The sequence below is a fragment of the Chrysochloris asiatica genome, unplaced genomic scaffold, assembly GCF_000296735.1.
Source record: "Chrysochloris asiatica unplaced genomic scaffold, ChrAsi1.0 scaffold00037, whole genome shotgun sequence".
NCBI lineage: Eukaryota > Metazoa > Chordata > Mammalia > Afrosoricida > Chrysochloridae > Chrysochloris > Chrysochloris asiatica.
The window spans coordinates 17,841,320-17,857,543 of record NW_006408555.1 but is presented as its reverse complement, the minus strand read 5'-3'; the positions used below and the strand labels follow the sequence as shown (position 1 = coordinate 17,857,543).

At 41.7% G+C, this 16,224-nt stretch overlaps 1 protein-coding gene across 2 annotated transcripts in view; it reads right to left on the bottom strand.

The window, feature by feature from the left end:
• Positions 1 to 15,764, bottom strand: part of IST1 (increased sodium tolerance 1 homolog (yeast)) — a 17,595-nt gene extending 1,831 nt beyond the window's left edge. Inside the window, exons 1-9 of one of the 2 annotated variants that reach the window (XM_006860195.1) lie at positions 15,738 to 15,764; positions 9,985 to 10,084; positions 9,416 to 9,596; positions 8,913 to 9,000; positions 8,575 to 8,658; positions 7,955 to 8,065; positions 6,790 to 6,996; positions 5,582 to 5,674; positions 4,374 to 4,419 (exon numbers count right to left, since the gene is read on the bottom strand). In XM_006860195.1, coding sequence (XP_006860257.1) covers positions 4,374 to 4,419; positions 5,582 to 5,674; positions 6,790 to 6,996; positions 7,955 to 8,065; positions 8,575 to 8,658; positions 8,913 to 9,000; positions 9,416 to 9,596; positions 9,985 to 10,084; positions 15,738 to 15,764 — 937 coding nt within the window. Of the gene's footprint in view, positions 1 to 4,373; positions 4,420 to 5,581; positions 5,675 to 6,789; positions 6,997 to 7,954; positions 8,066 to 8,574; positions 8,659 to 8,912; positions 9,001 to 9,415; positions 9,597 to 9,984; positions 10,085 to 15,737 lie in introns of those variants that run through there. The other variant, XM_006860196.1, reaches the window with a different exon arrangement.
• Positions 15,765 to 16,224: the final 460 nt, after the last annotated feature.

Genomic DNA, 16,224 nt, shown 5'->3' with positions numbered 1-16,224 from the left:
GAGCGATGGAGCAGCTGGAGACTTTATATCCAGAGAGGGAGAGCAACTGTGTGCTGAAGACCTGGGGGGTACGGGGGAAGGATTGCATGGAGGGGATCATAACCATGGCAATGAGACGATATACGAAAGAATGAATGTAAAACTAATGTTCTCCCAAGTAAACTATCACATAATGCACAATAAAACATTTAAGGAAAAAAAAAGTGTACCTCTTCACAAAGGTATACTTCTGTAACAACAAAGTTCAAAGGGTGGCACTAGAATTTTGTTGAAATTTCCTTAACAACAAAAACCACTCTTAAAACTTAGGAAAAACTTCTGTATAAAGCATGACAATATTTATCTGATTTACAGAACCTGAACTGTACTTTTAGTCTTCGGTTTTAGATCTTATAATTTAAAATTAGCTCCCTCACCCCAATCTACTGCATGCATCTATTTCTATGTAAATTCTAGAACAGGCAAACTATAGTTATGGAAGATCAATGATCGGACCTACAATCATTCATGGGAATGGCACAGACCCATTTTGATGTGTTGTGCTTGGGGTCACCATGAGTTGGTGGCTGACTCAATGACAGCTAACAACATGGAATATCAGAACAGTGGTTATCTTTTGGAAGTGGGATAAAGCTGGTTGGAAAGAAATATGGGAAACTTTACAGGATGAAGGAAATGTTCCGTATCTTCATCAGAGTGGTGGGTACCTATAATTACAGTTATCAAAACTCACCAAACTATGTATTTAAAATCTTTGTGTTTTATTGTATATGTACTGGTGTGGCGCTGTGGGCTAATGCGTCAGACTGCAAAGTCATTTGAACTGCAAGGTTGTGGTTCAAGCTCACCAGCTGCTCCTTGGAAACCCTATGGGTTGGAATTGACTTGACGGCACTTAACAAGTATACTAAATAGAACAACTGTCTCCAATTTACAAAAATAAAAAAACCCCACTCTGGATTTCTTGCTCTGTGAAAAAATATAATCCACTCTGGATAATATTTTGCTCTGTGAAAAACTTACTGAGTAGTACATCCTCAAATTGTGCATATTTTCTCCTCTTAACACCCCAATTAAAAAAATACAAATGGACAATGAAAGTTGAAGCAGCAGAAGCATAAATAAAGCAAGTGATCGTGACTGAAAAACTGGAAGATAATTAGGAGTGACATGGCTGAGTCACAGTATGGAAAACAATATGGCGCTTCCTCAGAAAGTTAGAAACAGAACTACCGTATGACCAACCCAACTGTCCCTCTAGTCAGTATATAATCACAAGAAATAAAAGCCAGGACAGGAGTAGATAATACGCAACAAAATAATAATAATAATCACAGCACTATTCACCAAAGCAAAGGGATGGAGACAGCCTAAATGCCCATCAATGGAAGAATGAATGAAAAAAATTTTGGTATATACACACAATGGCATTCTCTGCAATGTTGAGTAACGAAGAATCTGTAAAGCACCTCATAACATAGATGAACCTGGAGGACAATATGTTGAGTGAAATTAGTCAATCACAAAAGGACAAATATAATATGAGACCGCTATTCTAAGAACTCAAGATTTTCATTCTTGATGGTTACCTGGGGTGGGAGGGTAGACACATACTAACTTGGTGACCGGGAGGGCAACATACAAGAGGGAGGCTTGCAGAATAATGAAAAAGACAGGTAAAGAGACAGGACTAAGGGTGATACAGTTAAATAGTGTTATATAAACAACCCAATGATACAGGAAGAAGTCCAAGAACTCCTTTGAAGGTATTGGCATAGAACAAGACACCGGGAATTGATGGTATACAAATTGAAATCTTCCAACAGAATGATTATGCCATGAAATTTGGAAAACAGCTACCTGGCCAACTGACTGGAAGAGATTCATATTTGTGCCCACTCCAAAGAGAGGTGATCCAGCTGAATGCGGAAATCGACAGTATCAATGGTATCACATGTAAGTATAATTTTGCAAACTATAATACAAAAATGACTGTAACCATATATTGACAGAGAACTTCCAGAGGTTCAAGCCAGATTCAGAAGATGCTGATGTCAGATGGATCTTGGCTGAAAGCAGAGACTACCAGAAAGATGTTTACCTGTGCTTTATTGACTACACAGAGGCTTTTGATTGTGTAGATCATGACAAGTTATGGACAACACTGCAGAGAATGAGTATTCCAGAACACTTAATTTATGTGCTCATGAGGAACCTGTACATAAACCATGACATAAGATGTTCAAACAGAAAAAGAGAACACCAAATGGTTTAAAATTAGGAAGGTATGCACCAGGGTTGTATTCTTTCACCATATTTATTCAATCTGTATGCTGAGCAAATAATCCAAGAAATTGGATTATAATGAAGAAAAACAGGCATCAGCATTGGAGGAATCCTCATTAACCACCTGCCATGTGTAGCTGATACAATCTTGCTTGCTGAAAATGAAGAGAACTTAAAATACTTAGGATAAAAATCAAAGATCACAGCCTTCAGTATGAGTTGCACCTCAATATAAAGAAAACAAAATTCCTGGACCAATTAACAACATCCATATAAACAGAAAAGACTGAAGTTGTCAAAGACTTCAATTTGCTCGTATCAACCATCAACACTTAAGGAAGCAGCAGTAAAGAAATCAAACGGCATACTGCATTAGGCAAATCTGCTGCACAAAACTTCTTTAAAATGCTGAAGAGCAGAGATGTCAGTTTGAGGACTAAGGTGCGCCTGATCCAAGCCATAGTATCTTCAGTAACCTCACCATGCATGTGACAGTTGGACAGGGAATAAGGGAAATAGAAGAATGGATACATTGGAGATAAGGTGTTCAAGTATATTAAAAGTACCATGGACTGTTGAACGAAAAAATAAATCTGTGTTGGAAGAAGTACAGCCAGAATGGCCAGACTCCATCTCTCATACTTCACACATATTAGCAGGAGGGACCTAGAGAAGGATAGCAATCATGTTTGGTAAAGTGGAGGGTCGGAGACAAGGAGGAAGACCCCCAACGAAATGGATTGGCACAGTGATAAACAGCATGGGCTCAAACACAGCAACAACTGTGAGACTGGCATAGGACCAGGCAGTGTTTCCGTTTGTTGTTCACAGGGTCACTATGAGTCGGTACTGGCTCAATGGCCCCCAATAACACAACATGTTAACAACCTTGCAACAAAAGTGTTCTTTGGGTAGATACATGGACAGAGACACAAGCTGAATAGATATGGGAGGAAGAGTGGAAGTATGCCCACAAATGTATGAGTCTGAAAGAGGATACTTATACATGGCTATTTACCATTCCTGCAAATACAAATATGATTGTGGTGGAGCATACAGCAGGCAAAATAAAGAAAACTCCTTAGATATTATCAAACATCTTAAGGCAATGAGTTGCTGTGCCCGGGGGCTCAAGACCATAGTCTCAGGAGACACCATGGTCAAATGGTACAACACAGTCTCACAATGTTCTATATCCTACTTTGGTAAGTAGCATATAAAAGCTCATGAACGGCTATCTAAGGTCTCTCCATGTGCAGAAGAAAAGAGTGATGAGACCTGAAGATGCTTGAAGTCAATTAGTCCAACAGACTAATGGAACATTTAAACACCAGTCTCCGTAACTTTGAGATCAGAAGAATTAGATGGTACCCAGCTACCACTACCAATTACTTTGAAAGGGATCACAGTGGAAGGTCCTGAATAGAGTGGGGAAAAATGTGGAACAAAACTCAAAATTAAAAAGAATGAGCTTACTGGTCAGAAAGAGACTGAAGGAACCCAAGACTATGGCCCTCAACTACCCTTCAGGACTGGAAAGGAAATCACCCTCATGGCCCAATTTTCAGCCATGAAATAGACAATATAGAGAGACACCACCACTAGATAAGGTTTTCTCACCAAGGGATGGCCAATAATTCAAAATCAAAGGGCAACATTTACTTAAGGACAAAGTTGAGAAGGGATGGGAAGGAGGGTGGAATGGAAACAGGAAGCACAGGGAGGAAGCAGGACAGCTGTTATCACATGGAGGGGATTGCAATCATTGAGAAGAAACAAAGTGTGTGATTTATTGAATATAAAACTGATGATCTTGTCAGTAAACCTTTACCCAACTCACAAAAAAAGTTTCAAAGAATGATAGTTGCCAGTGACAGAAACAGGGCTTGGTGGAATCTTTGAGCTATAGAAAACCGTTGTTTTAGAAGAGGGAAATCCCAAGTTATACATTTACTATATTGCATTTGGGGAGAGGACAGGGTGTATGGGTAGAATGTCATGGACATGAAAATACTTTTTGAGGGAGGAATTAGAGGAATTAACAGGGTAGGTTACCACTGAGCTTTAAGAGTTTGACTCATACTCACCAACAATCTGTGTAGAAGAGACATTCTTATCAATATTCACGTCAACCTGAAACACAAAGATGATTTAAAGAAGAGACAACAGCATCACTGGAAAAAAAGTACTGATATTATAAATGCCTCTGTGTTGTCCAAAAGCTAGACTGCTCACCAAAAGCAATACACACTGCTCCAAAGAAACTGTCCCTCCAACCCCGTACTTTTCCCTGACCCTCCTCCAACCACATAACACCATGTTGAATTTTAATAGTAAAGCAGAGAAAATGCAAATTCTTAATATACCCTAAACTACTTACTTTAACCTGGTTTTCTTCCCCTTTCAAGCAGAGAAGTACTCAACTACTGAAAACTTAGATAAGAACCCAGACCCACAAATATTGACAAAGATCTTCACCTAGTTCCTAGAGACAGTCATGAGCAAGGCATCAAGGCCAAAGCATAAGAAAAATTCAAGCCCCACATAAAACACATCAGCTGGAGAGAAAAACCACAGGAAAAAACACTAAGCAAGCTCAGGAACAGGGAGACCCTTCTAAAAGAATAATGTGCACTGCAAATGACATACCAGTTTTTCTGAGTAACACATCAAATAGAAATGAATCTCAAAAGGCATATACTAAAAGAGTAAACAAGGCTGGCAAAAAGAAAAAACAAGTGATCCTAAACCAAAACTGTAACAACCACCTAAAGTTCATGGTATCATTACCCTATTAGCCATTTATAGCAAGTTATAACTAAAAGTCAATGTGAAATTAATGCTAGAGGCTGAAATTTACTAACTGGATACTTAAATTGAAGATTAAAAACAAAAGCTTTAATAACACTATTATTCCTTTACATGAGTGTTGAGAACTTAAAAAACTAACATTTTTTATGATGATAACATTCTAGCATCAAGGCTGTACCAGCCCAATGTGATTCTCTACTTAGCCAATCAAGAAATGACTAAGTATCCTGGTAGGACTAAGAGATGTGAGGCTCCGTTCTGATTCCTGGCTTAACTGCAGACAAAGCATTGCCGCCACTCATGCTGCCACCACCACCACCACCGCTTCCATTTTCAGGGAAGTATGAAAGCAACACAAGAACCCCAAAGCAGATTAATGCCAGGACTAAAAGTCGATCAAAACTTTGCCTTCCCTGTGGCCATTATTTTGTTCTCCATGGGGAGTCACTCTCCTGCTGCTTATAAAAGAGGCTCAGGCACTTACAGATTCATACGATGGGGGAGTTGCTGGTATCTGAGGTGGATGAATATTAGGAAAGGCCTGATAAGTCCCCATTGGCAATCCATTGAAATCCGACTGCAAGAGGAGAAATGGAACATCAGAGACACTGCCTCCTATTTGTGATTTCTCAGGTTTTGTGCATGTGTGGAGGGGGCAGAATGTATATATATTCAAGAGCCCCAGTCCAAAGGAAAAAAAAAAAAAAGCCCCCAAGGGACCACATATGGCCAGGATTCTAAGTGTTTGAAAATCAACAGTCAAAGGACTAGTCTACAATCTATTAAATCAACTGCTTCAGTGTTTATAAGGGAAGGGAAGAGTCTAATCAAACTTTCTTCCTAACAAGAAAATTGTCTTCCAAGAAGGCTTTCCTATCTGATAGTGACAGTTAATCATTTTTAGAAAAAGTACTACCATCGCTGCAACCGTTCCTATAGGTGTTCAGTACACCTATATGAAGAAGGCTTCTCCAGCACCATCTCTCTAGATTTTCTTACTTCATCAGTTAACCACACGACAATCTCTGAATCCCAGTAATAAAATAGTTTTTCCCACAGTATGATTTTTAGACTAACAATATGGAACCCCAGTAGCACAGTGGATCACAAGCTGGGCTGCTAACCACAAAGTCAGCAGTTCAAATCTATCAGCTCCTCCACAGGAGAAAGATGAGGCTTTCTGCTCCAGGAAAGATTAAGTCTCAGAGAACCAATTCAATGGCACACAACCACCACTACACTAATAGTAACTAATGTTTTACTGTTAAATCCTCTTGACAGCCTATAATTTTTTAGTGTATTTACAGTTCTGAATTGTCATTTCTATTATACTTTCTAAAGTTCTGGTGTGGCACTGTGGGTTAATGTGCTAGACTGCAAAGTTAGAATGATCTGCAAGGTTAGTGATTCGAGCTCACCAGTCGCTCCTTGGAAACCCTCTACAGGGTCGCTATGGGTTGGAACTGACTCGACAGCATTTAACAACAACAAAATTATACTTTCTAGAGTTCTGCTTTGGCACTAGAAAATAAACACTGGACTGCTAACCGCAAAGTCAGCAGTTTCAAACCCACCAGCTGCTCCTTGGAAACCCTATACAGGGGTCAGTATGAGTCAGACCCAACTCGAGAGCACGTGACATTATATTTTCTACAGTTCACATTCACTCATGTTATTTATGAGTATACTTACTGGTCCCTTTGGAAGTGGGTATGAGAAAGGAGGACCAGGAGATAGCATGGGCATGGGCATAGGCATGGGCACTGTTCCATCAGGTCCACCAACTGGTGCAGTGAACCCACCACCACCACCTCCTCCTCTTCCAGGACCACCTTTCTTCACATCATTTGTGAAGCCAACATCAATCAGATCTGTCTCTACCCCCGGAGGAGCTTCTGCCTAAGAAAAAGAGAAGCTCAGATCATTATCAGGTGTCTCAGGCCACAGTCCCCCAGCAGCTGACTCTGAGGTGAAGATGAATATGCAGGAAGTTTACTGAGGAGTGCTCTTGAGAGCAACACCTGCAGGGAAAGTGAAGGAAGGAGAGTTGGGCAGAGGAAGAAACTGAGGTGCAATGCAGTCACAACAAAGGCCCTGGCTGATTCCCTAGGGCATTCTGGAGCTGGGGTGGAGCTGCAGAGGTGTCCTTGACTGGGACTAGAGGGCAGTCTTTAAACCCCTGCATTGACCAATAACTGGATGCAGTGTGCATCCAAGAAGGAGTTATAACTTTGGGTCATGCAGCTCTCTTCAGCTGTGGGCCATATCTGGAGGGTTTCTGAGCTGTGTGTGAGTCATCAATATTCTCAAGAGCTGGAGTAATAACACATTTGTCCTGAAAATGTGGTGGGGATGTCTGAACAGAAAATCAAGGCATCCATTACACTCCATCAACCTTAAATGTTGAATGATCATCTTCTGGCTATTTTTCCTCCTGTATGGAAGCCTCTTCAGGATAGGGATCTTGTTTTTATTCACGTCTGTATTCTAAGCTTTCCACATACTGTCTGAAACTTGGTAGACACCAATAAGTACTTCATGAACTGTTTCAGGTCTTGAAGTCTTTCTTGCTATCCAAAGCAGAACTCCCAATTCCTTGAAGTTCAAAGAAAAGTAGCAATGATGCCACTTTACAATTACTTCAAGATTTGTACCATCTCAAACAGTATTCAGCCATTCCTCTCATCTGACCTTTAAATGCCCTATGAGATACATAGGCATATTTACTGTCACCCCAAAATGCACTAACTGGGACAAAGGCTTACCCTCCCATGTACAAAACACGAATACGGTCATTTCTCAAAAGTTATATGTACAAACTCAATTTATTTTGTCCTCTGGGGCATTCTATACTTACCATGACCACAGAATCAGGTTCATAGGGCACATTGTAATTCTTGGCAATTTCGATCAGATATCTCTCCACCAAGATTTTAGGTGGAGCCTCCACACTCAGTTTGTGCATTAACTGTTAAGTAAAGACCCAGGGATAAGTTATAATGCATTTATACCAAGCAATCTAATCGTAATCTAATTAAATTTTGTTCTCTCATTTTACAAGTAAAATTAGAAAAAATGAGGTTCAAACAAGCTAAATGACATTGTAAGACCATCTCTTTCTCATATACAACTATGAACACACACTCTGATTATACATGGTGTGTTGATCCAAAACTGATACTATGTTTCACAGTTGAATTTCTCCACCCTTCTCTCCATATCTTACTTCTACCTCCACTAGTCACAAAGGTAAATTATGTATGAAGGCACAAAGGACACAGGGGAAAGTCAGCAATGACACAGAACACCAGGAACAGAGGTAAAGAGCAGAGGGAGAAGGCGCTGGTTGGACTGTCAGCCAGATAGCCTTCCTTCTCACCCTGATGATGAAGTGACTACCCACTAGCGCTCGCAGCCAAGGAAACAGCACACTCCCACCCGGCCCGTTGCTCCAAGCTTCACAAGTATGTTCATTACCCTGTCATTCACAGTTCCAATCTGGTTGGTTCTACATAACTTGCCATATTCCTTGCTATACTTGGCACAGAGTTGATCAGCAACCTGCAGAAAAAAAGAGAAGCAAATAAAAGTGGAAAACACTCCTACAGACTACTTCAGTCACCCTACCAAGAAGATATCCACTGAACATTATGTGCCAAGCACTACTAGAAGTACTATAAAATATGCAATATAAATAGTAACAAAAACACTATTTCTACTATTATGACAATCTATGAGGAAAACAATCATACTTACTTAACCTTTCTAACAATATGCAAAACAACAAACATCAGTGAAACTTTTGTTGTACTCACTATTTTCAACTCTGCCACTTCTGACTGAAGTCGAGGAGCTGCCCAAATCAATGTAGACACTGATTCAGCCAGACCAGGATCTAGTTCCCTAGTCAAGAAAAAACTTAGTACAATTTAGTATTCCTTAAATAAACCAACAAAACCCTAGCTTTTGAATAACATATTTGATAGCCTCAAATACTCTTTCACAAAGCTCAACTGATTCTTGCAACTCTATAGGCTTTTAGCATTTTCATCATCATCCTATTGACTTCTGGGGAAAAGTACCCTTAGAAATGCTAAGTGACAAGAACGGCCACACAGTCAAGACTTACACCTAGGCCTCTTAATTTCACATTCCGTATGTTTTATTTGTTGTTGTTTTTTGACAAAACTAACTGGTAGGGAAAAGGTCCCTGGGTATGTGAAGTAGTTTGTTAGACCAAGTTCCTAGAGCAGAAAGAGACCATTCTTACTCCCTTCTCATACTTCAGATATGAGTTAGGTCTATGAATTGAACTTACTTCATAGATTGGATCAGGCCAAACCGAGCCAGCAGCAGGTCACAGTACAGCTCCAGGATCTCCATGGCCTCCACAAGGTAGTCTTCCCGGATAATGTGCTCCACCCGGATTCGAGCTCGTTCGTCCTTCCCAGCAGCCAGGTAGTCAGCAATCTCCTTCCTTGCTTTCTGGGCTAGTTCCGCTAAGGCATAAATCCCATCCTAGTCACATAACAGTAGTATACTGCTCCCTGTCCTGTGGGCCACCCCAACAGAGATAAGTGGGGCATTTCTGCTATGCCCAAACCGACTCTCCTTAGCAAATCTAGTACAGAATGTGCTGCTTAGTCAGTCTATGTAAGAACATGGTTTATATAGTCAGAAAATGTCTACAGGGTAGCACCTTTACCCATCCACAGAAACTATGTCCCTTTCCCTACAACAGAGTGACTTAGTCCTACTAGCCACAAAGCTAGTCAACCTCAAGTGCAGAAATGCACCCAATGTTTAAAGGTCCTGGGATTCCTAAGACCCCACAGCAATGGTTTGGGAGATACTTTGAGGAAAAAAGGGCAACCATGCACTACTCACTTTTTTTTTTCTCTAATAATTTCAGACGATTTATGACTAATCGCAAATTGACTCGCAAACGCTCAGCTTTAAACCCCGAGCCCAGCATGCTGTGCCGTTCCTTCTGGAAAAAAGCACAATGATTCACTTCAAGTTAGAGTTTGTTCAGGAACACTTCTCAGCGGGTTATTTTGACAAAATACACCACAGTGGTTTCTAAATACAGGAAAAATATTAATAAAAGATCTGATTCATGTTTTTAAAAGATTACTTTGGCTGTTAGGATAGTGATCCTGCTTGGTCACCTTAGAGCAGGTGGTGGGCCGGCAACTTCTGGCGCATGGGGTCCCCAGCCGATCTCCTCCCTCCCTGCCTTCCTCGGATGGTGGCTGTTTATGCTGGACGTGTGGCCAGAGACGGGTAAGGATCACGTGGAACCTCGGCTACTTAAGACAGAGCCATTGCCATGCTGCAATGAGTCTCAATGACTGGTAAGACTGAGGAATTCGCACTGACCGCCTAGGACAGGCAGCGTCCCTTAAACAATCAATAAATAAGGAGGATTCAGATGCAGACAGTGCAGACCCGGTCAGGAGGCCAAGCCCCTGTGGGCCCAAGCGTTGTTGACCGTCCAAGCCATAGGCTCTAAGGATCAGACTCTAGCTACCTCGTAGACATAGCAAGCTGTCCCTCATCTGATTATTCAGTAATGCTTGTTAGTAATCTCATACATGAGCCCTGGCTGGATATCCACAGACAAATGTAAAAACCTTCTCTAAAAGCCGAGACTGTAAATTCCAAAAAGGCAAGTCCCCCCCTACCCAAAAAAAAAAAAAAAGCTAAAGAGGATAGAGAGAAACACTGTTAACTGATGATATATGGAGGGGATAATAATCAATGTAATGAAACAAGCTATATGAATGGTTGAATGTGAAGCTGATGATGTGCCCTGTAAACTTTCACTCAATCCAAAATAAAAACATTTAATAAAAAAAAAAAGATTACTTTGGCTGTTAGGGAAGGGTAATAGAGGAAGCAAAATCAACAATGAGAAGGCCAGACAAGAGCTTAACCTGGTGATAGCTTAAACCAGAGTGGCTAATAGTAACAGTGGCACAAGTGGTAGAATTTGGGATCTATTCTGAAAGCAGATCTGAAAGAACTTGGTGGTAGATAAAATTAGTATGCATTGGTATAGGAGTCGGGTAATAAAAACGCAAACAGGAGGGCATCCTGTTTCTCCCCAAAATCTAAAAAGGAATAGTGATAGGAAAAGATTACTGAATTTGTGACTAAGTTCAAACACATTCTCTCATCTTTTTTTTTTCTCTTAAATTTTATTTCTTGTAGGGGTAAGGTGGGTAGAATTAAGAAGTGAGGATTAGGGTTGGGACTATGGCCAAGTCGAGGCTAGGCCTAGGACTTCGTGTAGTGTTAAGAGTTATGTTTAGAACTAGAGTTAGTGTTAGGGGTAAGGCTTGTGCTAGTTTTTAAGGTTACAGTTAGGTTTCTTTTTTCTTGAAATTTATTTGCATTTCCTCCTCATTTGGAGGTTCTGTAACTAAATTATACCCGCTTTTTACTGTGTTTTGCTGTTGTTGCAACTGTATCTCTGGTTCTCTATTTTCAGTTTTATTGGTCTGTTTTAGGATCCCTGGTAGTGTAGTGGGTTACGAGTTGGGCTGCTGATCAAATCTACCAGCCACTTCATCAGAGAAAGACGAGGCTTTCTGCTCCCATAAAGAATTACAACCTCGGAAACCCTACACAGGGTAGCTCTGAGGTGGATCCAGTACTTTAACCCACAAAACCATACCAGTCCTCCTCTTGACAGGGTCCCACAAATACCACTGGCTTTCTTCAGATTATTTTGTTCTTTTTTCTGACTGTTCCTCTAGCAAATGAATATTGAGAGATCGTTCTTCAAGCTCAGTAAACTCAACTTTCCAATGATTCAATTCTATTTCTTTGCTCTTTATAGTGTATAATCTATTCCTGGAGTCTTAATGTTAATATTCTGGCTGTCTACTTGCTGTTTTTATACAGTTCTCATATTTTCAATTATTTTGTCAGGGTTTCTGAGAGTAACTGGTGGGTTTAACCTGCCAACCTTGCGGTTAGTAGTCCAACACTTACCCTACAGTATAACTTTTAGTCCACTGGAAAATACAGATAAAAAATTCCATCAACTATTAAACTATTTGACAAAGACTTTAATTCTCAAATGGTTCCCAACCAAGGCAATTTTGCAGCTCAGGACATTTGGCAATGTCTGGAGACAACTGGAGTTGTCAAAATGGGAGGGGGCCCATGTTCAATGCAGCACTATTCACAATAACAAAACGATGGAAACAGCCTAAACGACATCAACAGAAGAAAGAGTAAACAAATTTTAGTACATACACATAAAGTAATACTACGCAACACTGAAGAATCATGATAAATATGTGAAATACCTCATAACAAGGATAAACATGGAGGACATTATGCTGAGTTAATAAATCAGTCAACCACAAAAAATCAAATTGTATGAAACCACTGTTGTAAAGGAGCTCCAGTAGCATAGTGGTTATGAGATAGGCTGCTAACCTCAAGGTCAGCAGCTCGAAACCAACAGCCATTCCGAAGAAGAAAGATGAGGCTTTCTGCTTCCGTAAAGATCTACAGCCTCGGAAACCCTATGCAGGGTCATTTTGAGTCGGAACCAACTCCATGGAACACCACCACCACTGTTGTAAAAAGTTAGATTTCTTAATAAAATAAACATTCTATGATGGTTACCAGAAGTGGGAAGGAAGGGAAAATTAATTCACTGCCTAGAGGTTGGACATATTAGTAAACTTGAGTGATGCGGCAGGCAGTAAATAACAAGAGGGAGGTTGATGGAGGTTGGTAGAGGAAAGACGAAAGCAGCAGCAGATGAGGAGAAATGTAAGCACTAAGGAATGAATAGAGGTAAACACTGTTAACTGATAGTACATGGAGGAGGGGATTGCAATCTCTGCAAAGAAATGAAGCACATGATTCGTTGAATGTCAAAGTGATTATCTTTTCTCAATAAACCATCACTCAATTCACAATAAAAAGTTTTAAAAACAATCAACAAAAAACAAGACAAAGGTGCTTGTTGCTGACATCAAGTAGGTGGTTGTTAAGTGCAGTCAAGTTGCTTCTGACCCATCGCTATTTTGTACACGGTTTCTGAAGAGCAGCTGGTGAGCTTGAATAACCAACCTTGCAGTTCAAATCGACTTTGCAGTCCAGCGCATTAACCCACAGCACCACACCAGTACTCCATCAAGTAGGTTGCTGTTAAGACTACCAAATGTTCCTATATTTTCAAAAACTTTTCTGAGGTAGGAGTGACAGCATCTTCCAACATGGACAATTGGTTTGTAGATCTGGGAGTCAAAAGCATTCAAACCTGTAGTCTTATAGAAGAATTGCTGTTGGTAAGTACCATGAAGTACGTTTCTGCTCCCAGTGACAAAGGCACTGAAGAACATTGGGTTCCAGATGTGGGAGTACAAAGCCTCAACCTTCTCCAGAGAAATGTTAAACGGGCTCACACTGCAGACCTTGTGGTTCATAGTCCAGTGCTTATATCCTATGGAGCCACCGTGCTTCCATATACAAGAATGCTGTTTGTTGTTGTTAACTGTCATCAAGTTGGCTTGGACTCTTAGCGGCCTTGTCTGTACAGGGTTTCCAAAGAGTAGCTGGTGGGTTTCAGCTGCTGACCTTGTGGTTCAAACCAACCTTGTGGTTCAGTGTTTATCCTACAGTGCCACAGGACTTCTATAAAAGAAAACTCATGTATTTATTCATTTATAAATTTTTAAAAAATATGTCTAGACATAGAAACCTATTTTAAAATAGACCAATATATAGTGAAACATGGTGTGCTGGTGTGGCAATGGCTGCAGGATAAGTGCTGAACCACAAGGTCGGCGTTCAAATCCACCAGTTGCTCCTCAGAAACCTTGTACAGGGTCACTATGAGTGGGAACTGACTGGAAGGCACTAATCAACATCAACAACATAGAAACATACACAGACATATATCCCGAGGGGAGAGGATAGGAGATATAACATAACTGGCTGTGAATATGTTAAAGTTGGGTAAGGAGCAAGGAAATTCATTATATACTCTTTATTTTTGTCTGTTTGAAATGTTCTGTAACAAAAAATTAAGCAACAGTCAATATGTAAACGTAACAGGATAAGCACTGGACAGCAAGGTCAGCGGTTCAAACTCACCCGTGAAACCCTATACAGGCCTAGATGAGTCGAACCTGACTCAATGGCACTTAACAATAGGAAAAAAGGGCAACCTCCAAAAGGGGCTTAAGACCAGACTGTCATTTGATGACCACAGAGTGGCAGTGGCTGCGTCTCTAGGGACTGGCCCACAGTTCTATTACCTAATTATTAAACGGAAGCTCTTGGGCCCTGATCCTTGTGAAAGTTTAGGCTGGGTTCAAGTCCTCATCTCCAACAACCCGGAAGAGAAGGAGGAGAGGGACGAGGGTAGGGCCGCAGCTGCCTCTGACCCTAAAGGAGGCAGAGGCAGCTGTTTGCTTTTAACAACAAAAGGCTACTTCCTCCGACAAAACGGGGCCCAAATTCGGGGCTGTCAAGAACAAAGCCAGAAAAGCGGGCATCCCACCCGGTAGCGGCTGCCGAGATTCGGAGGCGATCAGGGATTCGTGGGCACTAGAGACACAGACGACCCTCTATGGCAAAAGGGGTAAGCGTTTGCCCTATGAGGCCAAGTCGAGCTCTGTCACCAACAGGGACTGCGTGTCCACTTCAGGAAACACTTTGGGGTAGGAAAGTTTGATTGCTTCCAAAGTCCAGGACTAGCTATTCCCTAGCCATTCCCAAGAGCCCGCGGCCTGCCACGCCCCCCGGTCTCCGTCAGCCTCCCGCGCCCGGGCCCCTCCGGTCTGACCTCGGACCTGACACCCATATCCAGATCCTTTCCCTTCTCACCTGCCTTATCCAGGCTGCAGCCTCCTATAACAGGAGCACACACAGGGGCTTCTAAATCAGGAAAACAAAGACCCTGACACCGAAGAAGCCACACTCACCTGATATAACTCTAGCAAGAAAACCGCACAAGCAAGGATCGGTTTCAAAGCTCAGCATCCAAAATGGCGGCCTCGATGCCGCACCACAGCAAGAGCGGCGGAAGGATCCGCTGGGCCTAGTCAGGTACTCCCTTCGATTTAGGGATTGGCTGATTCCCGCCGCCCTCGAGCTCTACGTCCAAGGTCCTACGCCCAGCTCCCTTCGGAACTAGAGATCCTGGGGAACTACTTCCTGCGGCGGAGGCACGGTCGTACAGACGAAAAGTCTTGGTGTCTGAGTCACTCACCAGGGGCGCGCCCTGATTTCCTCAGGTTTCTCCACGGGCGCGGGGAGGTCAGTTGTGCTGGTTACTTCTCCAGCTCTAGCATAACCGGCTCCAGTATTCCCTTCAGCGCCTTGAGTTAGTCTTTGAGATTTGCTCTTCCTATCGCTCCACTCTCCTTCGAAGACTTTCTGCCTGAGTTTGGATTTCTTTCTTCCGGGCCGAGTGGTCGAGTGAGTTTCGATCCCTTTCTGAGACCCACAATCTCTCCGTTTCCATCTGTCTACCCTGATTCTCTTGCCCTGCTTTTAAAGAGTCTAATGACTTCATTCAGAATCTGTGGAGTCTGTATAATGTGTTTCCTTAGCACCACGTTCTGTGGCTACTTACCTTTTTAACGGAAACTTTTGCACCTGGCTGTCTTTGTTTTAAATTTGATAACCATTCTCTCAGTTTAGCTTTGGAAGGAGCTCCCCTGACCCCCTGGCTTCCAAAGGGAAGTAATCTCGCCTCCCTTCTGTAGATGCTCCTTAAAAAATAATTTAAAAAACCGTTGCCATGGAGTCATTTCAGATTCAGCGACCTTATAGGGCAGAGAAGAACCGCCCCACAGGTTTTCAGGGTTTTAGGAAAGCAGACTGCTACATCTTTAACCCTGAGAGGGGCTGGCGACTTCAAACCGCTACCCTGATCTTTTTGCTGGCGGCAGTGGAATACTTAACTGCTGCGCTACCAGGGTTTATAGGCTGCATCTAACGGTGCTTAAATTATGATGGGACAGTCACATGACAGTATGTTACATTGTAAGATTTCTATGATTTAAAAATGTTGTCTATAATTTATAGCTATTCACAGTTGTTGGTATTCAGTTTCAATTCATTTGTTGTTGTTATTATGTGCCGTGG